The 27,128-nt window shown below is 44.8% G+C and overlaps 1 protein-coding gene across 4 annotated transcripts in view; it reads right to left on the reverse strand.

Annotated features, from left to right (window-relative positions):
- Window positions 1-27,128, reverse strand: part of RFTN1 (raftlin, lipid raft linker 1) — a 202,439-nt gene that overhangs the window by 25,783 nt on the left and 149,528 nt on the right. For all 4 annotated transcript variants that reach the window (XM_038002915.2, XM_038002914.2, XM_038002912.2 and 1 more), the window contains exon 7: window positions 16,302-16,417. In XM_038002915.2, the coding sequence (XP_037858843.1) occupies window positions 16,302-16,417 (116 nt within the window). The remainder of the gene's footprint in view (window positions 1-16,301; window positions 16,418-27,128) is intronic.

The following is a 27,128-nucleotide window of genomic DNA, read 5'->3' on the forward strand; positions in this document are numbered from 1 at the left end:
AATATACACAGGAAGGATTATCCTAAGATGTTATGCAGCTATCTTCCAGTGATGCTGAAAGTTGGGGTTTATTTTGCTTTCTTTTCTTTACCTGTATTTTCTAAATTATCTTTAATGACCACGTGTCACTTTGTTCAACATCTTTATTGATATATAATTGAAGTATCTTAAAATGCACCTATTTAAAGCCAACAATTCAGTGGTTTATAATATATTCAGAGTTGTACAACCATCACCACAATCTAAGTTTAGACTACTTTCATCACCCCCCACACCAATACCCTGTACCTATTAGCAGTCACTCCCCTCTTCCCCCACCCACCCCTAGGCAACCACAAGTCTACTTTTTGTCTCTATGCACTTGCCTAATCTGGATATTTCATATAAATGGATTCATATAATATGTGGTCTTTTGCAACTGACTTCTTTCACTTTAGCATATGTTCAAGGTTCATACGTGTAGCATATATCTTTACTCCTTTTTATTGCCAAATAATATTCCATTATACAGATATACCATAGTTTATCCATCATTTGATGAACATTTAAATTGTTTCTACTTTTTTGGACATTACAAATAAAGCTGCCATCAACATTAATGTACATAGGTCTTTATATGGACATATGTTTTCACTTCTCTTAAATATAGGGGTGGAATTGCTGGGTCATATGGTAACTATGTTTAACATTTTGAGAAAGTGTCCATGGATCACTTTTATAAAAAGAAAAAAAGTTATAAGAATGAAAGCAGAGGCCTCTTGCCCTCACTAGACTAGTTCTCAATCCTTCAGTCTAATTTGCCAAGCCCAATTTGCCACTTCACCCCAAAAGGATGTTTAAAGAGGCCACTGATTTAAAAGCAGCGTGTCAACATGCATGCCCAGCTTATTCAAGCTGGAAGGGGTCAGGGTGGACCTCTAGTCCAGTGGCTGCTGGGCCTGGCTGAATTTTTTTACATGCGGATCCCTAATCCCACCCGCCAGACCTTCTGACTTTGAGTCTCCAGGGAGGCAGAGTCACTTGGGAATGCATATTTATTTATTTATTTATTATTATTATTTTTTTTGAGATGGAGTCGCGCTCTGTCGCCCAGGCTGGAATGCAGTGGTGCAATCTCGGCTCACTGCAAGCTCCGCCTCCCAGGTTCACACCATTCTCCTGCCTTGGCCTCCCGAGTAGCTGGGACTACAAGCGCCCACCACCACGGTGGGCCAATTTTTTGTATTTTTAGTAGAGACGGGGTTTCACCGTGTTAGCCAGGATGGTCTCGATCTCCTGACCTCGTGATCCGCCTGCCTTGGCCTCCCAAAGTGTTTTTTATTTTTTTGAGACAGAATCTCGCTCTGTCACCTAGGCTGGAGTGTAATGGCATGATCTTAGCTCACTGCAGCCTCAACCTCCCAGGCTCAAGTGAGCCTCCCACTACAGCCCCTCTGAGTAGCTGGGAATACAGGCACACACCACCATGCCCAGCTAATTTTTTTTTTTTTTAATGTAGAGACACAAGGTCTCATTATGTTGCCCAGGCTGGTCTTGAACTCCTGGGCTTAAACAATCCTCCCACTTCAGCCTCCCAAAGAGCTGAGATTACAGGCATGAGCTAGCCAGCCAGAATGTGAATTTTTAATAAGTCCTCAGGTGATTCTGAGGACTACCAAGGTTTGGGAACCACCGCGCTAGTCCTTCCTGCCTAAAACATCACTCCTAATTAGTGGTGATGGAACATCCACGTCACATCAGCATCTGGGAGTTGACAGTCCTAGGCCCCAGCCACTTCCTCTGCTGAAGCGTTCCACATACACTCTCCAATTAGACCTAGTTTTTCCCTTACAACCAACAAAAACAGTCTACTTCCTTTCTCGTAAGTCAGCCCTTCAAAGATATGAGGAAGCCAGCTACCTGATTGCCCTTGTTTTTTCCTCCTCCAAGATAAACATGTCCAGTTGTTTCCCACCATTTCCAGGTGTCTCCCCCGTTACTGTCACTCTCACCTGTACCCTACAGTCTATGTTTCTCATCAAATATGGTGGTCATGGTGGAACCTAAGACTCCAAGTCAGCCAGCAGCAGACTGAAGAAAAGAGGGAGAAGTCCTTCATGCATGTGTTTTCATAAATTTGGTCAAAGATATCTTTTCTAAGCAGTGCTAACCTCATCCAATTATTTATTAAATCAATGTTTGTTAAAAAACAAACAAACAAACAAAACAAAACTGCAACACAAAAGGAACTAATTTGGATCCAGAAACCATGAATATAAGGAATGGCTGGTCCCTGACTCAAGGACTTTGCATAGCAATTTGGTAACTTCAGTAATTCCTAGGTAAGGTGAAGAAATGTGATTGTTTAAAAAGGAAGGGAGAGCAAAGCCAGCTGGTAGTCTTATAGATGGCCCCACAAAGCTGATGGCATCACGGCTGGGCTGGAAAGGGCGAGCAACTGCCTCAAAAGTGAAGATCGGACGTGGAGCAGGGTCTCAGCAGAGAGTGAGCCCAAAGAAACATGGGCTGTGATCTGGAAATGTTCACTGGGTCACAGCCCAGAGCACTTGGAGGGAAGCAGTAGAGACATCCTTGGCCTGTATTAACTCTTTTTCTTTGGAATTATTGTCAAATCAGGTATTCGCCATTCTATATTATTGACTTTTTTGCGCTTAAATGCAATTTGTTGATACTTAAATGTACTCCTATTACATTTATTGGACTGGTTTTTAGTCCAATATTCATATACTAAGAGGTAAGAGATTGGAGGGGTTTAAGAAGTCTGGAAAACCTACTCAAAAAAGGAAATGAATTAGATCAGTAATTTTCAAGGTTGTTTTGTTTCTTTTCTTTTTTTTTTTTTTATTAGTAGGATGCTTCCTTTAAGCATCAACTATAATCTGATTTAGAAACAACATGTAAAAACAGATACATTTAGAACAAGCAGCTCTGGTTGACACTGGCATAGGTGGGTGCTCCAGAGTCTTCCCTACTCTCAGACATGACCTGGCCTTCTTCCCCTTTGCCCAACTAGAATGTTTTTGTGGAGCCCAAGAGCATCCATGTTCTTTAGATCCCGAGGGCCACCCAAGATATTCTGTGGCCTCCCAGAATCAGGTCTCTTCAGGTCCACCACCTTGTAGATCCCTACACAAGCCCCTGAAAAAGATGTGAAACAGGACAAGGCACAGGATGGCATCAGAAAGCCCATGAAGAAAGACCTCCTCCCAATGAAAGCCCATCGTTGCCAAGTACAGCCTCTCAACCAGTTATACACCACCCATAGGCCCTTCCTTTTTATTTAGCTGTATTAAAAGTCTTGGCCAGGCGAATTTCAGAGAACATATTTCAAGGAGTGGTGATGAGTGAACACATAACTACAAGAACACCCTCCAACCTTTTATGCTCACTGATTTAATATACTTCAGTTATCTCTGGAGAACCATTTGCCCTCTCTTCATCTGTGGCTCTCATGCATCTGAAAAGCCCTTTTAGGGGGCAGCCCCTAGGAGCAAAGAGCAGCTCCTGGATAACTGCTGCAAGAAAACAAGGACCTCAGACCTACAACCACAAGGCCAACAACCTAAATGAACTTGGGAAGTGGATTCTTCCCCACCAAAGCCTCTAATAAGGAACACAGCTCTGCTGACATCCAGTTTCAGCCTTTTGAGACCCTAAGCAGCAGAGGACCCAGTTCAGCCCACCTGGATTTCTGGCCCAGATACTGTAAGATAATAAGTAGGGTGTGTGTGTGTGTGTGTGTGTGTGTGTGTGTGTGTGCTTAAAGCTCTGATAGAATTATCTTCCACCCTTTTATCTCAAACACATTGGGAAAACCTAAAGATATAGCCCTTGTTATCACATTGAGCCCTTAACTTGCCACAGGATGCATAAACATTATTTCTGGGCATGTTGTGAGGGTGTTTCTGGAAAAGATTAGCATTTGAATGGGCCAACTGAGTAGACCAGATGGCCCTCCCCAATGTGGGTGAACATCATCCAGTCATTGAGGACCTGAACAGAACAAAAGGGTGGAAGAAGGCTGAATTAACCCTGCCTGACTGCTTGAACAGGAATGTCCATCTTCTGCCCTTGTTGCTCCTGGTTCTCAGGGCTTGGGACCTGGACTGGATTCCGCACCATCAGCTGCCAGCTCTCAGGCCTCTGAACTATACCACTGGCTTTCCTCGGTCTCCAGCTTGCAGACAGCAGACAGTGGGACTCCTCAGTCTCCATAATCACATGAGCCAAAACCTTATAATAAATCTCTTTGTGTCTTTGTGTGTGTGTGCATAATCTCCTACTGGTTCTTTTTTTTATTGGAGAACCCTAATACACTTATTTCTTGTCGTTCTGTGGCGAACACTGAATATTTTAAACTGCATTTGTCACAGGATTTTGAAAATGTGATCATTTGTTTCATCCTTTCCTCCTCTGCAGCAAGAATCGAAATTCACTTTGCCCCATGATCTTCACCAGAATGGCATACTTGCCTCTCCCCTCGTCAGATTTAAAAGGTTTCTGTGATTTAAGGTCTTCCAGCACCCCTCAGGAAGCTTGACAATGAAGAGGAATTATTGATGAGTGTGGAAAGGCCAGGGGGTGGGCATTCATTTTTAATGACTACACTCCTTCCCTTGACTAAATGGAATCAATCCTTCCTGCCTGAATTTCATCCATTCATCATGCTGTCACAGTGGCTGACACACAGTAGGAACTCAATATTTATTTGTTGGATAAATTTTTAAAAAGGTATATCTTACTTGTATCACTAAATTTTGTATATGAAGTGAAATATGGATGTCTGAGAAAATAGGACAATTGAGTTTATGGAAGAAAAAAGTGCAGATAAAGATTAAAGGTCAAACACTTCCTTTTGTCATCTCATTATCCAGACCATCAACGAGTCCAGTCTTCTTGAAAATACCTCTAGGAGCATCCTGCCTTGCTAGTCCCCCTCAGTGGCACATTCTGTTGGCTGCCAAAGCCAACAGCCTCTCGATGGCCCAGGCCTCCTTCCTCACTGACACCCCCAGGCCTGGACAAGCATGACTCTTGACAAGTGGCATGGGTCTGTGACTCAACCCTGGCCAATGAGACCTGAGGAAATCTGTTGGGGGTTTCTGGGAAAGGTTTTACTTGCTAATAAAAAGGGACATGTGGCAGGAAAAAACTGCCCCTGTTCTTCACCATTGTCATCATATTTGCATGAGACACCTAGAATTGCCACAGTCACCTTGTGAGGATCATGAGGAGAGGCCAGCAGACAGACTGAGGATGAGTACAGAAAGATGGCAGCACCGGGATCCCTGGTGGCATCTTTAAGCCATTGAAAAAGCTGACTCTGCAACCTCCCCATCTTGCTCTAGACTTCCTGCTCAGTGAGATGAGATGAACACCCCTACGGCTTAAGCCGCTTTTAGTCAGATTTCCTGCTATGAACAGTGGAAAGCAACCCAACTGATACTCATGACCACCACCCTTATTCTGTTTCCCTGGTCTTCTGTTGCTCTATCCCCCTTTCTGGCCCTTTCTCCAGGACCAGTTGTCCCAATGTACAGCTCTCTGATGAAAATCCCACTATGGCTCCTTTCAACCCATTGCAAGAAGTCCAGGCCCTTGCCTCAACCACAAAGTCTTCCCCAGACTCTTCACATGCAAACATACTGTCAAGGACTCCCTACAGGGTGACCCTGGAGAGACGTCCATGCATATTATATCCATTTCCTAGGGTGGCTATAATAAATGACCACAAAATCGGTGGATTACAAGAATAGAAATTTCTCACAGTTCTGGAAGTCAGAAGTTCAAAATCAGGATCACTGGGTCAAAAATCAAGGTTATAACAGGCCCCTGCTCCTTTTGGAGGCCAGGGGGAGAATCTGCTCGTTGTTTATTTCTGGCGCTAGTGGCTACTGGCATTCCTTGTCTTGTGGCCTCATTAATCTTCAAAGCATTTTCAACTCTCTACTCTGCCTTCACCTCTATGTGTATAAAATCTCCCTCTGCCTCTCTGTTATACAGATGCACACCCAGCTCTGTGTGTATACCACCTCCTCTCTGGAAGGAGCTTTCTCTGTGAAAGGGGAACTAGGGAAGTGAGGGTCAGAGGAGAGAGGAGGATTCAGTCTTTACTATATACACATTTGCACTGTAAGCATTTTGTTTAAAATTATTATAAAACCTCCAGTAACTTTTATCTCAATTTGCAATGTAATATTCCTGAATGGAATTTTTTTACACATGGTCTTAGGCCAGGCTCCCTAGAAGCAGACGCTAAGACAAGTATTCATGTGCAAGTAACTTATTAAGGAAGTGCTGCCAGTGAGGGAGTGGGGGAAGTCAGACAACACAGTAGCAGCAGCCCAGGAAGGACGCAGTTTTAAGGGCATCCCATGACCAGTGGCTTAGTCTGATCCTGTGGGGAGCTCTGAGGGGTGAGTTACGCTCAGAGTTGTCCCCATCTGAGGCCAGGGAGCAGAGCTTTTGTACACCCACACTCCTCTGTCATTGACGAGGACCGCCTCAGGGGCACTTGTGGCTCTTGTTGCTTAAAGCAGGGCAGGCTCCTGGAGCTCAGGGGCAGGGCTCTGCTAAGAGGCACAAGTGCTGCCTGCTTGAGGTGAAACCACGGTAAAAAGGGAGCTGAGGCATCTAGATCACCAACATTATCCATTATCAGAGGCATCTAGGAGATCACCCACATTATCCATTATTGAAGGCATCTGGGAGCTCACCCACATTATCCATTATGTGTTCTAATTATTAAAAAAATTAATAGATGTGCCTTCTCTTCCAGCTGGCCTCTGCTCCTGTCACTTCCCACAGCAGGAAGCCCCCACACTCAATCCCTTAGCCCATTCAAGTCCTGACTTGACTGCCAATACCCAGCTGGAGCCCACTGTGTCCAGGAGGCCTTGCTCCGTCTCTGCTCTCTCCCAGGGCACTTCTGGTCAGCAGGGCACAATTAGCCTTGAATGCCTTCCTACTTCCTTTGTAGGCTCTCTTCTTCCCGAGGCTCCTTGATGTGTGGGGCGTCAGCAAATGCCCCTTTGCATCCTTGTTCCTGGGCATCAAAGAGCAGTCATTCTCTTTGAGCCTATGGAGTTTCCCAGTTCCCTGAGAGTTCTGTTATGGAACCTCTAATCTCCACCATCTCAAATGGTTTTCATTCTTATGTATTCTTTCACGGATTAAGTCTAACCCACCTGCCCCATCGGGGAGCAGGAGGGCTGGTTTTGGTCCAATAGCCCATCATCTCTGTGTCCTGCCACTGCCACAATCCACATACATTTCAGAATGCCCAAGCAAGTGGCTGCTGCCAAGGAGGAGGCAGAGGGAAAATAATGGCTAAAAGAAATAAAAGAGGGACAGACAGCCATCCCAGGCTCCAGTATCCGAGAACAGGGCCAAAGCTTCAGATCAGAAGTCAGGACTCAATAATCAGATCATGACCTTTTGGGGTCACTACTTCTAAATGTAATCTCTTCCCCATCATTATGGGAAGGGAAATGACTTACCTGGGCAACACAAACTGTACAAACTAAGCTTTTCTCTGTGAAGTTCCTAATAGCAGAAGAGTACTAGACGCCCTCTCCAGAGACAAGAAGAAAGAATTTCAGAGGCTCAGGGAAAATTTAATATGGCCCCATGGCAAGAAATGCTCACAGGCCCGCTGGCTCCAGGTGGACATGTCACCCTAAAATAAAAGTTGGAGGCAACTAAGGAAAACCACTGTGGCTGTGGAGATAGATGAGTGTGAATTTACAAGGACAGAAGGGGGTACCGGAGCCTCCAGGGATGGTGACAAAAATGAGGCAAACCCGAAAGAGGAAGAATGTTGTGCCTGGAATGAGCTGAGGTGTGCAGGTGGCGTGAGGTATACAAACATGCACCTCAGCCTAGAATGAGATATGCGAATTACATATGTGTGTGTGTGCACACGTATACACACACGTCATTTAAAATCATGCTGAAAGCAAGAAGTTGCACAAGAAGAGTATATTCAAGACAATAAAAATGGGATTATTCAACTCCTATTTTGCTTTCTTTTCTACAAGGGGACAAATATGGCTAAAGTCTAAGAGACTTTGTGAAGTTTTCTCCCCATTAATGGCATCACAGCATTTGTATCTGTGTTCATCAGGATTCTCCTGAGAAAGAGAATCAGTAGGCTATCTTGTATCTAGAAAGATTCATTTTGAGGAACTGGCTTACATGACTGTGGAGGTTGTAAAATCCAAAGTCTGCAGGGTAGCCCAACGGGCTGGAAATTCCAGCAGGAGTCGACGTTGCAGTTTTAAGTCTGGAGGCTGAATTCCTTCTTCTGGGATCTCAATCTTTTTTCTTAAGGCCTTCAGCTGATTGGATGAGGTCCACTCACATTATGAAGGGTAATGTGCTTTACTCTTCTACTGAGTCGAATGGCAATCACATCTCAAACTACTTTTATAGCAACATCTAGATTTGTGTTTGATCAAGTAACTGAGTACCATAGCCCAGGAAAGTTGACATAAAATTAACCATCACAGGATAATTCTGCAACTGAGTTTTCTTGTTTAACATTTCCTGCAATTCCTTCCATGTCAGCTTATACAGAATGACCTAATCTATAGTAAGAATATATTATCTTTTGTTTAATCATTCCCCTACTGATGGACATGAATATTGTTACCTTTTTTGATATTACAAATAATGCTGAGATAATATCCTTGTCTGTGCCTTCTTGTGAACACATGCATTTGTTTCTTTAGAAAAGGTGGACGTGAAGTATGAAATTGCTGAGTCATGGATGGGAGTGGGCATTTCAAATTGTTAGCAGATGTTAGCAGTTTGCCCTCTGAAGCAAACTTGAAAATTTTAAATGAGCTCAAGCTGAGATGAATCACTTTTTTTTTTAAGGAAAAGGCAGTCATCCATACATACTATTCCGTAAACAGGTGTGTAACTGTCAAGGTGAGTGGCACACAAGAATTTGATAAAAGTCAAAGTACTGAAAGAGCTGCTAAAATAGAGCTGAGGCTATTCTGACCTCCATAGCACTCACCTGTGCTATGATTCGCTTTGCGGTGGGAAAGGATGGAGATGCAGCCTGGGAGGGGTTTGGGTGTTGATTCCTGGGCCTTTCATGGGAGTGATTATTTGCAGGAAAATCATCCCTATCACAGGAAAAAGGCAGAGAACTGCTGTCTTTGGCACTAAAGACTATGATCTCAGAACCAAAATAATTATCTTGGAGAAACTGTGGTAATAAAAGAAAAAAACCAGATGGTTGAAAAAGAACAAATATTGGCTCCCTTGTGAATTCTAGAAACCATAGAAATTGATGTTACTCCCTGGCAAATCCTAGAGCGGATTCTTAAAGAGATGGTTGGGAGCCTTTGAAAACAAAAGCTTGAGCCCCAGAAACCTGCAGAACTTCATGAAGACCAAGTGAGACCTAATGTGTTGTTACACAGGATTATGAGACAGGGTTACAGGCCAGAGTAGGTTTCAGTTACAGAAAAGCATCTCATCAAGCCTTTCATGTAAATACAAGAGAGGAACGGAAGGTGGAACAACAGGGCCACCTGAATCTACTGCAGAATGGTTTGGGTTAGTGTCAGGCACTGGTGGAGAGATTCCTATAGCGTGCCAAGGACTGTGTCCTTGATCCAATCTGTTTGCCATTGAGACCAGCCAGGAGCCACCATACATATGAAGCCTTCAGGGAAGCCAAGGCTGGAAGATCCCCAGAATGAAGGATGATATAACCATGATCAGAAATGTCTTGACAGGCTGGGGAAATGGGCAGAAGCGAATAGTATGAGATAAAATGGGAGTTAACAAAAGATTAAATACGCAGGCAGAGAGTGGAGAAGAGCTGACTCCAGAGCCTCATGACAAAGTCTGTGGGGTTGTAGAGGCTGTAATGATGCCCTAAGCCATTCTCCCCGCAGCTGTACTCGCGGAAGTCCAGTCCACCCTGAAAGAAGTCAAGTCCTCGCAGGCAGCAGCTGCTTTCTAGGATGCTCATGCCCTTCTGACCTCACCAACTGAGCATGTCAGGGGTAAGCTGTATGTGTTTCTGTAAGTTAGACCCATTATCCTAATTACATGTCTTAAATGATTTAAAAGCATATAAACTCTAAGTGCAAAAACAAGTTGTTTCTCAAAAAACTAAGTTGAATTCCTTGAAGAGACTCAACAAAGAACAATCACTAAAAAGTAACAACTGTGGCTGAATTAGATGTGTGTTGGGCGAGGGGACTAGAAAGACTAGAAAGAAATCATGAAAACATAGAAAGATTCTGCAGTCAGATTCCACTGATACTTTAAAGAAACTGATACTGGACATTGTAGGTAGCACACTTTGGGTGTGGTTTATATGAGAAAGGTGAGGCAGAACTCTACTTCAGCAGACACTCAGCTCAAAAAGACTGGCAAATGGACATGTGTTTACATACTTTACATTCAAATAAAATGTGTAAGATAGGAATCTGATTTTCTTTGGGTCTCTTTGACTTTTTCAATTAACCCACCCGCCACCATACCAGTTGCATCAGCTATAAGTGCTTTTTCTACTGTCTTATGTTCCATTCTGGCACCAAATTTCACGATAAGCACTGATGTTCTAGAACATATTCCAGGGAGAGGGATAAACATGGAAAAGGCTCTATGCTCAGGTAGCACCTGGTGGTGTCTATAAGCTCTGATGGGCTGTTAGGCTCAAAGATACACAGATTCAGAGGGAAGAAGAGGGTCTCTGTGTCTGTATCTTGCTCTTTACCTATTCATCTTATGTAGTTTTTTCCTTTCCTTTCCAAGAATTACCCTTTCTGCTCACACACTAGACCGTAAACTCAAATAAAGTCAACAAAATACCTGTTATAAATGCCCTATGGATAGACATTTATCTTACAACTGCCTTTAATTTTAGGCTGTAGGTTTCCAACTGAGCAAAATGCAATTATTTGCATTTGACTCTACAGGTACCCTAGCCCAACGACCTCTGTGCTTTTAGCATACGACAAAGGCAATGGGGGAAGGATCTGTCTCATGATGATACGAGGTGACTGACCGAGAAAGCAGTATGTTGTGAGGGCTTACTATGTGCCACGTTCTACATTCACAACTTTTTAATATATTTTCTCTTTTAATTCTCATCAACTTTGAGAGGTTGTTACCAGTATCCCCATTTATACCACTGAAAATAGAAAAACAAAGCAGGGGTGGTTTGCTTTTCACACAGTCCATCACTCGGCTGGGAATGAGAGAGGCAGGATGCACACTCAGGCCAGACTCTGGAACCGCCGCTCTCTTGCCAACACGTTGCACTGTCTGCACACTACATTTTCGGGTGTGCATGTGCGTGTGTGCATGTGTACATGCACGTGGAGAGGGAAGCCAGCGAGACAAGGTGGAATTGGAATGGCACATCTACACAGAGCTGAGGAATCAGCACAGGAGGAGTAATGAAGCAGGAAAGGGACAGACCAGGCCCCACTGTGAGACATGAGAAAGAACTGGTCCGGGACATTTTGTGGTCAGAGCCCTAGAGATTATAGGCCTGCCTGGGAGGACTGTGGTTACCAGAAAAGCAGTTAACCAGAAGCCAAAAGGGACCTGCTGAGGACTTAAAAAGGAAAAATCTTTCCTAGAGGCCAAAAGGGTGGGGAAAAGTAGTAGTTGGTAGAGGGTAGAAGACGTGAGAGTTTGAAAAATACCCTCAGCCTTAGAGAGGGGCAGGCAGGAGAGGGGCTGTCTGCAGGCCCAAATCAGGGACTGACAGAGCCTCTTCAAAGAGCTGAGCTGTGGGTGAACCTGTCCTGGACTGGACATTGCTGGGCTGTGCTGGTTACAGAGCTGTCTATACTTAGTTCCCCTAAGACAGGGATTCTCAAGGTAGGGTTCCCACAGCAGCAGCATCAGCTCATCTGAAAATGTCTTAGAAATGCAAATTCTTGGGCCCCATCTCAGAGCCACCGTTATAGACTAAATATTTTATATCCTCCCACAGTGTGTATGTTGAGGCTTCAAACCCTAGTTCGGCTGTGTTTGGAGATGGGGCCTTTACAGAAGCAATTAAGGTTAAACGAAGTCATAAGATTGGGCCCTGATCCAACAAGATTAGTGTCCTTATAAGAAGAGACACCAGAGTGGCCCCCTCCCACCTGTGCATGCTCAGGGGCAAAGCTATGTGAGGATACAGTGAGAAGGAAGCCATCTGCAAGCCAGGAAGAGAGCCCTCACCAGAAACCAAACCCCAACAGAATCTTGATCTTGGACTTTTCAGCCTCCAGAACTGAGAGGAAAGAAATTTCTGTTGTTTAATCTGTCTAGTCTGGTATTTTGTTAGGCAGCCCAAGCAGACTAAGACACCCATTGAATAGGAAGTAGGGGTAGAGCCTGGATAGCTGTGTTTTTAAAAGCTCTCCAGGTGATTCTGATACGAGCTCAATTTTGAGAAACACCAGTCTACCTTGGGCTGAACCAAAAAGCCTTCAACCCAATCAGCAAGCATTTACTGGAGTGCCTTGGAGAACAAAGATGAATATTCCCAGACCAAGAAACTCACAGTGGAGGGAGGAAAGTGGACAAATAAATAACATTGATAGAGTACAACAGGAGCTGTGATAGAGTCATGCCCAGAGAGTTATGAGAACACAGAGGAGCGCTCTTTCACCCTGCAGGAGGTGACCTCAGAGCTGACTCCTGAAGGTTGTTTCCACCAGCTGCAAAGAGGAAGAGAAACCCATAAACCAAGGAGTACAGTCTTCCCACAAGATCTCTCCTCCATCTGCTTTCAGGAGATGTCAATCTCAGAGGCTGTGTTAGCCTGACCATGTGGAGCAGAAACTTGAGACAGCACTGGGCAGTGAGCCTGAAGATACTGAGGATGCCCAAGTCACCTCCTTTGACACAGTTCTGTCCCCCAGGCGTTGGCATTCCAGGCCTCTGATGGGAGCAGCAGCCTTGAGGATCTCAGAAATGCCTTCAGGTCTTTCTTTCATTGTCTTGGTGAATAGCATATGGCATCCTTCCACCAGCACCAATCTCCCTATCAAACAGTAGCTTGGCCAACCTTGGTTTTCTCTTCTGAATACACTTTTTCATTTTTGACAACAAAGCCAGGCTGAGAATTTTCCAAATCTTTAAGTTCTGCTTCCCTTCTGATCACAAACTCTGTTTTCAGTTTGTTTCTCTCTTCTTGCATTTTACTATCAGCAGCCAAGAACAGCTACACTGCACCCTGAATACTTTGCTTAGAGATTTCTTCCACCAAATATCCTAGTTCATCCCTCTTTGGTTCTGCCTTCCACAAAGCACTAGGACACGAACACAATTTAGCCAAGTTCTTTGCCACTTTATAACAAGGATGGCCTTTCCTCCAGTTTCCAATACCTTGTTCCTCATTTCCATCTAAGACCTCAGCAGAATGGCCTTTACTGTCCATATTTCTACCAACATTCTGATCATGACACTTAGATAATTTCTGAGAAGTCTGAGGCCTCTCTACAGCTCTCCTCTTCTTCTGAGCCCTCAACAGAATCACCCTAACACTCCATTCACAGCAATCTAGGCTCTTTCTAGCCTGCATGTCCAGACTCTTCTAGCATCTACCCATTACCCAGTTCCAAAGTCATTTCTACACTTTCAAGTATTTGTTGTAGCAACAGCCCCACTTCTTGGTACCAATTTCTGTCTCAGTCCATTCCTATTCCTATGACAATATACCACAGGCTGTGTAATTTATAAACAATAGAAACTTGTTTCTCACATTTCTGGAGGCTGGCAGTCCAAGATCAGGCATCTTGACACTGACCAACAGGTTCCATGTCTGGCAAAGGCCCATTCCTCATAGATAGTGCCCTGTAGGCGTCCTTGCATGATCAAAGGTGGAAGGCCAAAAAGGGGAGGCAGTGGTCTGCAGCCTCTCTTCTAAGGGCATTCATCCCATCCATGAGGGCGGAGCCTTCCCAGCCTTATCACTTCCAGGGTCCCCCCTTTCAAATCCATCACCTTGTGAGGTACAGTTCCAACATGGGAGTGGCATCTGTACCCACCCTGGTTCTTCAAATGGAGTGAGCCTCAGAATTTCCTGCAGGGCTTGCTAAAATGCAGACTGCCAGGGCCCCCCCCCAGAGGGTTCAGCAGATCTGGAGTGGGGTCCAAGAATCTGCATTTCTAACAACTTCCCACGTGATGCTGATGCTACTGGTCCTGCAGTCACACTAATTTTTAAGAACCATTTTATAGATGATTTTGGATCACTGCCATCAAGTCATCTTTTTTGAGGAACCACAGAGCCCTCCCTTAACAGCCATTTTAATATACAGACAGCAGGAATTTTACACACATCCCCATGGTCTGCCAATCACTCAGCTCAGGCACATGTTTTGGGTGCAGCCATGCATCGCTACTGTTAACAGCCAAATGTTACAGAGCAAACTGAATGCCGGCTGCTCAGTCCTTCAGATCCTCAACTCTTGGCATTTCATATTTCACCACCACCTGGAGCCTTCACTCCACCACACGTGATGGGCCATGTGACCTGCCCAGCTACAGCTGAGGAAGGACAGGGTCCTGAGAGGTGACAGGACCTGCCCACACTCGCTTGGCATCTTGGACTGAGCCTTACTTCCTCTGCATCCCATTTCTAGTTAGGAGCATGGACCCTGGAGAGACCATGGGCCCCACGGTCACACAGGAGTAACTGGTGGAGCTGATCTCACACCAGGTCGTCACCTGGTTCCTTACTTCCCTCAGGACTTCTGGCCCCTTCGCTAACCAGCCCCGGATGCTGTGACTTTCCAACTCCTGCTTCTGACGACTCTAGTTCCTTCAGGTACTCCATTACTATCACACTTGCAAGCAGTTCTTTCTCATCCCTGTTCAGACGCAGGCATGCCCCCAACAGCCTTGCTCCTCACTTCACGCATGCTGGGAACCGCTGCAGCTTCAAAGCTGAGTCATAGTGTCCCCGGAGACATCCAACTCATGCCCCATCCCATCTCCACTTCAATAACCAGGCAAGGGACTGCCTCGAGGCTGCAGTTCTGGCAGGCACAAGGGTATGGCAAGCACTGGCTGTCTAGTGGGTCTCAGCACCCCACACTCCTCACAAAGAGTTGTATCCACCCCTGTCTTCCCTCAGCCTGGAGAGCCCTGTTTGGCAGAGGCCCTCCCAGCAATGCTAATCCTGTGTTCTTCCATGGTGTTCAGAAATCAGTTCTCTATGCCCATGGCTGGGCATGGTGGCTCACGGTGTAATCCCAGCACTTCTAAAGGCCAAGGCAGGCAGATCACTTGAGGTCAAGAGTTTGAGACCAGCCTGGCCAACATGGTGAGAGCCTGTCTTTACTAAAAATACAAAAATTAGCTGGGCGTGGTGGTGGGTGCCTGTAGTCCCAGCTACTCTGGAGGCTGTGGCAGGAGAATCGCTTGAACCCGGGAGGCGGAGGTTGCAGTGAGCCAAGATCGTGCCACTGCACTCCAGCCTGAGCGACAGAGCAAGAAGCTATCTCAAAAAACAAAAAAAACAAAAAAACAAAAAAAAAACAAAAAAAAACACAAGAATTCAGTTCTCTATGTCCAAATAGCTTCCCCCTTTATATCCCAGATGCTGTGTATACAAGAGACAAGGCTAAAAAGTCACGCTTCCATAGTTAGAGAAATGCCCTTCAGGTACACACTAGTGAATCTTAGGAGTAAATTCGCTCCTCCAAAGTCCCAGCAGAACATGGTTTGAGGAATTCCCCTGCCCACAGCAATTTGGTGGCCTCATGAGTCAACATTTCTCAAATACATTCTTCAGTATTTAATGTGTAATCTTGGACCAGGGACCTAACCTCTCTGTGCCTCAGTTTCCTCATCTATATAACAGGGGCAATAACAGTATTTACTTAAAAGGCTTATTGTGAAGATTAAGTGAGCTCAGGTACATAACTCTAAGGATAGCTGGCAGAGGGAGCCACGGGGTTTGGTTCTGACAATGATGCCGCTCTGATTATTACGGAGGCCACAAACTATGTGGCCTCATTTATATCACTTAGAGTTGTCAGTTATATGCAAATTAATGAAAGACAAGTCTCCTTCCACCAAATGGCCAGGCACACGCAATGTGCTTTTCCTGCAGAAGGGGAAGAGCAGGGCCCACCCCTACCTGGAGGTGGGAAAAGAGGGGAATGAAAGGATTAAGGGGGTCCTTCTAGGATCTACCAGGTCAGCTCCCTCTCAGAAGAAAGCCACAGCTGAGCAACAGCCCCACGGTCAGATGGAGCAGGCGGATAAAACAATTGCTGTCTAAACAAAAGAAGCAGGGCTGCCAACCCCACACTTACTTCCAGGACTGTCCATTGTTCAACCACAATCGCATCATAGCCCTGTATGGTTTTGCTATCTTCTGTGGAAACAGCTTCAAAGATGAATACTCCATCTGTTAAGCCATGTAAGGAATCTGTGGAAAAAGAAAAAGGCGGGGTGGGGGGTGGTTTGTAAACCGTCTGTGGCAGAAGTCTTCTAAGCAGCAAACATTTCCACTGCATTCATTAATAATCCCAATCAGAACATCTTTTCAGCATGTTAATTAAAGAAGGCACATACAGCCATAGAGTCTATCTAGCCCTATCAGAATGAATGAGGCTAATTTACCTCACAGTTTTGAATAATATCCTTGATTTATGAGCCCAAATTTCATTGTTAGCAATCACCATTTGATTTCACGCGTTTACCTTCCTTTTCATGCTCCAGCATCAGGATGCACTGGGGAGAACTTATCCAGGGTAAAACACAGTCATTTAGAGACAGTTTTTAGAAGCAAACTATATTTAGGTGAGGGTTTTTTTTTTTTTAAAGGGAAGAGATATAACACACCAGATCTGAGCTTGTCAGATGCATTCTAGATGCGTTGATTCTTGGAAGTTCACATGGTGTGGGCTGCTGTCCAGACAGCATTTTAGGCAGCTCTTGTCAAGAGGTGGAATGTGGGGGAGAGGGAATTTTCCCAAATAATTTACCACTGGAAATGTTTCCCTGGGCACTGCTGTAGTCAATGTACCAGGTTCTGAACTCTGTACAATTCGACAAATATACATGAAATGTATAGCATGATCAAAAACTATCTTAGGCAATGAGGGTAAAAAGAAATATAGAACAGGCTGGGCGCAGTGGCTCACGCCTATAATCCCAGCACTTTGGGAGGTCAAGGCAGGCGGATTCCCTGAGCTCAGGAGTTCGAGACCAGCCTGGGCAACACAGTGAAACCCTATCTCTACTAAAATACAAAAAATTAGCTGGGCGTGGCGGGGTGCACCTGTAATCTCAGCTACTTGGAAGGCAGAGGTTGCAGTGAGCCCAGATAGCACCACTGTACTTCAGCCTGGGCAACAGAGTGAGACTCTGTCTCCAAAAAAAAAAAAAAAAAAAAATATATAGAACAGAGTCCTTGTCCCTACAGAATACACTAAGGGAAGCACCTTTTACCCCTTTGTTTAGTACATGGCTCCTAAATGTCCTAGGCCCATTTTGATAAGGGATTTGGGGAAAGAAGACTGACTTAGAAGCAAGTGGTTTGGGGCTGGGCTGTATCCTGAAAGGTGATGTGACTCTTTCAAGGGCTGGGTCTCTCATCTATGGGATTATGGACAGACAATCTCTCTTGGTTCCCAGATTTGATGCTATAAACACTGCTCAATCATAATATTATGGACTGAATTGTGTCCTCCCAAAATTCGTATGTTGAAGCCTTAACCCACAATGTAACTATATTTGGAGACAGAGCCTTTAGGAAAGTAATTAAGGTTGAATGAGGTCCTAGTCCTCCTTTAACTAGGTTGGGATGGGGCCTTAGTCTAATAGGACTGGTGTCCTTATTAGAAGAGGAAGAGAAACCAGAGCCCTCTCTCTCCCTCACCTGGCACATGTAAAGAGGAAAAGCCACATGAGGACACAGCAGGAAGGTGGCTGTCTGCAAGCCAGGAAGAGAGCCCTAGCCAGAAACTGAAGTTGCTGGAACTTTGACCATGGACTTCTAGCCTCCAGAACTGAGAGAAAATAAGTGTCTGTTGTTTAAGCCACCCGGTGTGTGGTATTTTTTTATGACAGTCCTAGTAAACAAACGCACATACAAATCACATTTCAATGTTATGCTCTTTTAAAAGGACAATTTTTAATAGGCCAAATCCATAATAATGTGACTTTTTTTTTTTTTTCTCCACGGAGAGGAAGGGAGACAAATTCAGAAAGTCCCCTGAATCACACTGGAGTTCCTGGAACTCCCAGTATTTTCTAGAATCACAAAGAAAAAGACTGACAGATGTGAATATATAACAATATTTAGCTTTGGCTCCCAACAGACCCCATAAACAAAAGGTCATCAACATGAGAAAATTATTTGCAACAACAATAACAAAAATAAAGGCTAAGCTCAATATTTTTATATGTAAAAAGCTTTTACAGACAGTTAAAAATACTAAAACACCATCAGAAACAAAGGACATAAACTAGCAATTAATTCTCTCTCTTTCTCTTTCCATGGCCAGTAAACATTGAAAAACAATTGCAATCTCTTTTTTTTTGTTTGTTTGAGATGGGGTCTCACTCTGTCTCTTAGACTGGAGTGCCATGGCACAATCACGGCTCACTGCAGCCTCAACCTCCTGGGCTCAAGTGATCCTCCCACCACAGCCTCCCCAGTAGCTGGGACCACAGGCACATGCCACCACCCCTAGCTGTTTTTATTATTTGTAGAGATGGGGTCTCACTACATTTCTCAGGCTGGTCTCGGACTGCTGGACTCCAGTGATCCTTGGTCTCCCAAAGTGCTGGGATTACAGGCATAAGCCACTGCTCCAGGCCTCAACTTCTTTTTTATTTAGGAAGGTGACAAATTTTGAAAAGAAAATTCTCACTGCTGGTAAAGGTGTGGTGATATGGGAAAGTTTATAGTGCTTAAGGGAATTTTAACTGTACAGTCTTTCTAGAAAGCAATTTAACAAATTTGCAGGATCTTACCACAAAAAGTCCATCCTCTTTCACCCAGAAAGCTTACCCTTCTTGTCTATCGTGAGGTAATAACCTCCAACACCATCAAATATCCATCTACAAGCATTACTTATAAAATTACTTAAAAACTTAATCTAAATGTTCAACAATCCAAAGATTTAACCATAGAAAAATAGTTAAATTTGGAGATTTCTGTATAACACTAGGCTGTCCCTAAAAATATCATGGGAATTTAATGATTCAGAAAAATGCTTTAGATACAATATTATGGAGAAAAACTAGGATATAAAACTGCCACATGAGCTCAATATGGATTTTTATGTTAAAACGGTTTAGACAAACTTTAAGGAAATACACAAAATGCTAGCAGCAGTTATAGGTAGTGGAATTACATACAATTTGAGTTTTCTTTTATGTCCTTCCTTTTCTGTGAGGTTATTAACAAGTTAAATCGGGTGTAACACAAGTAAATGGACAACACAGATGACAGAGAATGTCCTTTTTCTCTCTACAAGGCTCTTGAAGGCATAACTAGAATCAAAGAGTTTTTTAAAACTATGGGGAGATGATATTAGTATAATCTAAATAGAAAAACTTTCCTTAGAGGAGTCTAAAAATGGAAGATAGGGCCTCAGAAGGGTGAGTGACATGTTACTAGAGTTTAAGTTTACCCTGAATAACCTTCCAGCCATTCATTATGACACCTACTGGGAATCTATTATGTGCCAGGTAGTCCTGTAGACACTAGAGATCTCACAAGCAGCAAGACAAAGTCCCTGCCTCCATGAAGCTCACCTTGTAGTGGAGGAGGAAGACAATAACACCATGTCAGAGGTGACAAATCCTAGAAAAATACCAAGTGGGCGAAGGGGAGAGGGAAAGTGGACACAGTGGTGGTGGCTATTTTTGAAAAAGGCATCAGGGTAGGGCTCCCCACTTCAAGTGAACTAAGCAAGCAAGGAATATGGATCTGCAGGGTTTGAGAGTTCCAGGAGGAAGGGACAGCCAGCCTGACATGCAGAGTAAATGAAGGACAGTCAAGGACCAGGTGAGCAGCAGAATCAGGAGAGAAGGCAGTTAAGACTAAATTGACTGGTGGGGAGGCCAGCCACGTAGGGCTCTGTTCATCTGACTTGCTTGGCCAATGGGATATTAGCAGGTATAATGCAAGCAGAGGCATAAAAAGCACGTGTGTGGTTGAGCTTGGCCTCTTGTGCCTTTGCCATTACGTTGAGAGGGCATGCCCCAGCTAGCCAGTTGGTTCTAGGGAGATGAAGGACAAATGGAGCAGAGCTGCCCCAGTGGAGCCCAGCTGAGACCAGGTCTGCCTCAACAGAGCTGCTCCAGCCAATCCCAAAATCTGCCAGAGTAAATTGTTACCATTGTAAGCCAATGAGTTCTGAAGTGGTTTGTTACACAGCATTATTGGAGCAATAGCTGACTGATACAATGCCCAACCTAGACCTAAAAACAAGACCACAGTACTTTGCTTAGCATGGGTCCTTATTCCAGAATAATAGGGAGGCCTAACCAGTTCAACAAAACCATGGCTGTAAGGGTAATGAGCACAGCAGCCTTATCCTGATATTATCCCAACATAAGGTAATTCTCCATTTCAAGTAAGAGCCCTATGGGTAAACCAATAACACGCTCCAGCTTCTTGTTTCCTATCCTGAGATTCTGTTATCAAACGCCTTGGCAGGTGCTAAGCTTGCCTCTCTCATCTGCTTTGCTGAAAAATTTCCCCCGTGTGCTTATCCCATGGCCTCCTAAGAGACATGTTTCATAGGTGATCAGGGAAAAACAGCTGCTGTACAGCTAAATCACATCACAGGTATTTTGGGGTCCAAGGTGAGTATGGACCATAGTCCAGCTCACTTTTTAAGTTCTGGGTAACACTCCAGGAGTCCTGAGAGACCCCTTCGAGTAAAGCCCTCCCAAATCCTGACCTGGGCATGCTTGAGACCAGAAGACAATGATTCCATCAGGATTGTATCAACACAGCACACATTTCCTCAAGACTTCTACAAAAATATGTTACATCCAATTTCCAAAGCATCTACCTACAGATCTTCTCAATGGAAAACCTCCAAGCCCTTTAAAAGTGCCTGCCATGTGCTTTAAGTATTTAAGTGCCTAATTCAACATAAATTATCTGATGGTGTTTAGCCTGCCCATGGTGAGCATGGCAGAGCTGAGGTCCAGATGAGGGAAGGGGACACTCAGCCCATCCAGACTTTTTCTCCATCCCCTGCTGGGCTTCCTCTCCTTCCTCCTGAGTCAGGCCTGGGAACGGGGCTGTGTAGTCAGCAGGGAAAGCTACAGCTAGCTTGGGGGCATGAAGGAGGAACACACCCAGATCCACCCAGAACACACTCATCCACTGCCTGCTTCCCAGTCTCTCCACCTTAGCCTAATCCTCCAGTATTCTGAATCCAGAGCACCGATTCACCTACTTAACCATGAAGCTGAAGTTCAGAATGGCTGTCAAAATCTGGTTATCTGTAACAGCAAAAAAGTCAATGAACCACAGAGAGCAGACAGCTGGGCTTTTAAAGAGTCTCTTGTTTTGACGGCCTTGTCCACTCCTTGTCTCCTCATTACCTTCATGGCTCAGCCTCACTATAATGTGCACTGAGTTGGGTATAAATAGGTCTATCTTAGAGTGAAGGCTCCAACGTAAAAAGGTTAAACTACCCTCCATCTATGGAAAACATTCCATTATCACTGCATTTTTTATTAAAGCAAAGATGCTTCCCTACTGTGCACAAAAAGCTATCTGCCCTCGTACTGTATAAATATTTGATGCTGGTCTTTTGGTAAAAGGCCACCTTAATATTCCAAGCTTATGACGTACAAGAAGGATGTGGGAAAAGAGGTAAATTCTATGAGGCAACCACTCTTCTGCAGCCTCTGAGACATTAAGACTCTGTCTATCAAGCTAACCTTCAGGCTCAGCCCTAGGGTGCTATGCTTTGCCAAAGTCTAGCCTGAATGTGCATGCCATGACAAGCCGTCAGTGCATTTGGTCTATTTTTGCAGGGTTAAAAACAAAGCATTACTATTCTCCTTTAAACAAGCTAGACTAGACTAGATTGTCTACCCTGGAGTAGCTGGCATAACAGATGCTCTTGGCTCTCTGAGGGCGCCTTCTCTCGATCAGAGGCTGCAGTGCTCTTGGCACCACCTTGATTCCAGGATTGGCACTGGCCAACTGCATAAGCACAATTGCACATGCAGTCATATGACATGTGATCCCATGGCAAATGTAATCACTGCTCAACCAATCCCAGGTAACAGTGCCATGTTGCTTCCCAATCACCCTGCAGCTAAGTTGCTCTATTAACCAAAGAATGGGCAAGGCTGCTGCCTTCTCTCGCTTCTTGAACACTCACTGCTGCTCTGGGTCTGCCTGCCTTTCTACATTCTCAATGTGAGGCACTGAATAATCTAGAAAAGATATTACTCCTCTTCAGCTAGAAAAGGGTTAGCTTGCAAGTTGCAGCCCCATTTAACTGACCAGATAGGGAAGAAACATTCTGATTCAGTGTTAGCTGGATGGGAGGCACTCTGCCAGGTGCAGTTCAAGGCTTTTCATTGAATCCTCCCCAAAATTCTGTAAGAGTTGTCATTCCCTTTTAGTGGGTAGACAGCCGAGTTAAATGATTAGTCCATGTTCATATGGAATACGAGGGCCAAACCAGATCTGAAATGTGATTTGTTTGATCCTAAAACCTACCCGTTTTCAACAATAGACATTTACTGAGCTACTAGTATGATGAAGCAGACCCTGTTTGAGGAACTGGGGGTAGGTGCTAAACAGGCTAGGTTTCTACCCTTGCAGAGCTGGTGTTTTCTGACCACTGCACCATACTCTCTCTGCCTTGGTGGTTAGGATGAGATTTCGGTCGGGTCACAATGAGATGGGCTTAGGGCTTCTGTTTGGGGCCACGTCTGTACAGATGCCATGCTGTCCTATATGGGGCAAAAAAAAAAAAAAAAAAAGAATAAAAATATGCTTGTAAATGGCTAAGTTGTATATATAGCTGTGTATTTGACACAATGGAATAGCACACAGCAATGAGAGAAAATGGTCTACAATTACATGTAAAAATGTGGACGAATTCCACAACAAGTGTATAAAGTTTGTATACAGTTCAAAACTCATCAATAGTGTTTCAAGTAGGGACTGTGCTTACCCCGGGGGGATAGAAACAGCGCGGGACATGCAGGGACTTCTAGGGGCTTGATCTGTTCTATTTCTTGATCTATGTGCTGGTGACATGGATGTGTTCACCGTGTGAAAAGCCACTGAGCTATATCCTATGATCTGTACATTTTTTTATGTGTGTGCTAAACTGCAATAAAAGTTTTTAAAAAGTGTCCTATGGACACATGAGAAAATGCATTTAATGGCATATGTGCAATTTAGCCCCTACATTATTAAGTGGCTTCTTTGAAGTAGAAGCCCTGCCTGTAACCACTAGGTCAGACATTCCTGGAGATGGGTGGTGTCCCAAGGGAGTGGCTATCAGAAACACCTGCTATTACTTCATTCTTCCTCTTTTACCAGTCCCACCCTAAAACCTGCCGGTTCCTGGTGGAACACTCCAATATCAGCTTTTCCCCTCATCACCACTGACATTGTTGAGCATCATCCAGAATTATCATTAGTCACCTTCTGAATACAGGCACCGTGGTGTTAAGAAAGTACAAAAAGTAGGACCTGCCTGGGGGGTTGGTTGTGAATATGTCTATATAAAATGTACACCCCACATATTTAATACATATTTATTTAAACCATGTACATGTGGTTTACATATGTATTTTGCAAATATATGGTCATGGAGGATACGCTAGTTGTCAAAAAGGTGGTATAAATACCAAGTGTTAACTTGGATTTAGATGCAGCTGGGGCACCGGAGAAAGTCTCAAGGGAGACCTAATCTTTTAAAAAGGTGGGAACAGAGACATCTGGGTGTCATGTGACCCCTATGTGATGCAGCATGGAGAACACATTGCCTGGAATAGATTCTTGTCATAATTCTTAATTTATCAAGGCCTTAGAACTAACTTCCAGGTTACGAGAAATAGAGGTTGGAGAAATAAGATCAGTGACACCATGAGCACTGATCAGATGAAGCCATCATGCAGGCCATTCTGCAGAATGAGAGGCTAGGTTCCTTTCAAGCAGTCAGGGAAAGAAAAAAGGGCTCTTTTCTAGGTAAAAAGAGAAGTGAGGATACAGTCACCGCAAACGCTGACTGTTGCTGGAGAAGATTCTGGTTTGGATAATCAGCTGCAAAGGCCATTCCTGAAACAAAGAGATGGAGGACTGCCAGGGTAGGCAAGGGCAAGGACAGGCCAAGGGTATGAGGAACAAGGAGCAGGAGTGGGCAGGGGGGTGGGGCAGGGAAGGGAGGGCAAAGAGGGTAGTTGGGGGCAGGGGATAGGACAGAGCAAGAGCAATGCTAGGCAAGGCAGGGCAAGCGAGATGGTGGCAGCAGCAGCAGTCTCAGTGGCTGGTGATGGCAGCAGCAATTCTGCAGGCCCAGAGGCCTTGTGAAAAATCAGCCTCCTCACTGGGTCTTCAGGGTTGGGCAGCCTCAATCTTACCCTGAACTCCTGACTCCCACCCAACTCCACAACAGCCAGCTCAGCTTGGGGTCTCTCCTCCTAGTCTTTCCCATCCTCTAGAAATAGAGAGCCTGGCCTTCATCTCACTGGCCGACATGTTCCTGAGTGCCTGGCTGCTCTGCTGTGTGGTCCCTGGACTCATTCTTGCTTCCATCGGGTCCTGCCACCTCCCTAGAGTGACCCTGGAGTCCTCCTCTCCCCACCAGGAGAGCCGCCAAAGTCCCGCTGAGGGCCACAACTCCTGCCAGCACAGCCACATCTTTCCTCTTCTATCCCGCCCACCTCATGGTCCTTTTATCTGCCTACTCCCTTCTTCCTTCTGCCACCTTCTTGCTCTTACTAGCCAGTAACCTTGACAATGACATAATGTCTCTGTGCCTCAGTTTCCACAGCTATAACAGGCATAACAACAGTACCTACTTCACTGAGGTATTGCGAGGATGAAGTCAATGCGAAGTTTGAATTGCTGAGCCCAGCACCCACACAAAGCACCCGCTAGGTGTCCACAGTCGTCACTACGCCCCTCCTCTGTGCCCTAAGCTTGCCAGAGCTCACGGGCAGAGCCTACCCCAGCCCAAGACACCTGGTCAGTCTAAGGTTTAATGAATGACCCAGGGAGAGGAGCCCTGGAGACCATGAGCAGGAGCCCAAACTTGAGGAATGTACAAGTCTTTCTATGTCCTGGGGTGGGAGGCATGGGGAGGGGAGTAATGCCTCGAGAACAGAAGCTCTGGAGTCTGCACTGGGTAATTTGGGCTGAAACATCACCTTGTTTATGGGACAAAGTTCTCATGAGCTTTATGACTCTGTGGAAAATACTTTGGAGTATAAATCTCTATTTAAGAGTCATGACTGGTGCCTTTCCAGATGGCAAACAGCTTAAAGATGTGCTTCTAGCTCTGCCAGATTTATTTGTAAGGACACTAATTATCTCATTAGAAATAGGTTCCTCTTATGATTATGATTAGCTTGCCATTTTTTTTCTTAATTCTGGGAAAAGAATACACACATATTTCACCCCGGCCAACGGAAACCTTGAACTTTTCCAGAGCAGAAACACCCTAACCCAGTAAGCATTACTCCCAGTCACACTCTCCCTCCCAAAAGACATATAAAGGGTGAAATTGTGTTTAAAATCAGAGTGGGTTTCAATTCATTTTGTTCTGAGAATTTTGCAGCCCTCCCTGACATAGATACGAACAGCTATGGTGGAGCTTTAAGATATGGGCTGCATACAGGAAGATGCCTGGGCCCTGTGGAGGACTTCATCGTTGCACTTGCCAGGGGAAATTTCATGTTCTGTCTTAAGGGCAGGAAGAATGAATTTAATGCGGTTAAAGCCAAGGGAGGCTATAACAGTATTTCAAACACTCAAGTCAAATCTGAAGAAAAAGCTGTCTAAGTTGTCTGTGTTTCTGGACTCCAGGTTGAAGAGTGGTGTGACGGGGAGTAAAGGGGGCTAACTCAGCCCTGATCGCCAAACCATGATGGTAGAGGAACAGTAAATGGGTTTGTGAACGTTCCAGGTGTTCTTTCTTGGGGGTCTTAGGGCCCCTGACATGCTCAGGCAGTGGGGTCAAAGAGAAAACCTTCCTTTTGATGCCCTAGTTTTCCTAAGAGGGGAAGAAATTCCAAGTGGCCACCTGCGTATCCACTATCTCCAGCACCTCCCTATACACCTTCAACAACTAACCATCAGTTTCCTAGGGAGGAATTTGTAAAACTATGCACGGCCACAGAGAGCATCTATGGGCACCGAGAGGGGATGAAAGGAGCCACTGTTGCCACAACCCAAGACGGGCAATGGGGTGTCCCTGCGGGAAACAGGGAGTCAAAGGTTCCTCCCTGGCCTCCCCTGACACTGGTAAGTCAGGCTGTAAACATCTGTCCCAAGTTGGCCCCAAGCATGTACCGCGACTGGTGTTTTATGATGCATCTCAAACCAGACTGTGACAACCCCTGGCTTTGGGGAACTTTGCAGGTACCCATGGAGGGCTTCCTTGTGTAGAGAGAAGTTACCCACCTTGCCACTAGGGCACAGAAGTAACCCTACATTAGTTGTATTAAAGACATGATATTCTAGAACTGCACTGACCAAGTGCACACTGACCAGTGACCCTAGCCACTAGCCACATAGAGTTATTTAAACTTAAATTAATGAAAGTTAAATGAATTTTAAAACTCAATTATTCAGCCGCAGTATCCACATTTCAAGTGCTTAGTAGCCGCAGGCAGCTGGTGGCCGCCATACTGGACAACCCAGATACAGAACAAACACCTCCATCATCACGGGCACTTCTATTGGACAGCCCTGCTCTGGATGTATTCTTAACAAGCCAATCACCTTTCTGGTGTCATTCATGCGTTCAACAAATGGTTACGGACCATTACACTATACAACGCCTGCTGCTACTATGATAACATGTCAACATTAGACAACGATACTTAGAGACTTGCATGCAAAATTAAGACCTGTCTGTGCTCTATCATGTTCTAAGGCTTTGGATGATTTAAAGTACATTCATTTA

This window comes from Chlorocebus sabaeus, chromosome 15, assembly GCF_047675955.1.
Source record: "Chlorocebus sabaeus isolate Y175 chromosome 15, mChlSab1.0.hap1, whole genome shotgun sequence".
Taxonomy (NCBI): domain Eukaryota; kingdom Metazoa; phylum Chordata; class Mammalia; order Primates; family Cercopithecidae; genus Chlorocebus; species Chlorocebus sabaeus.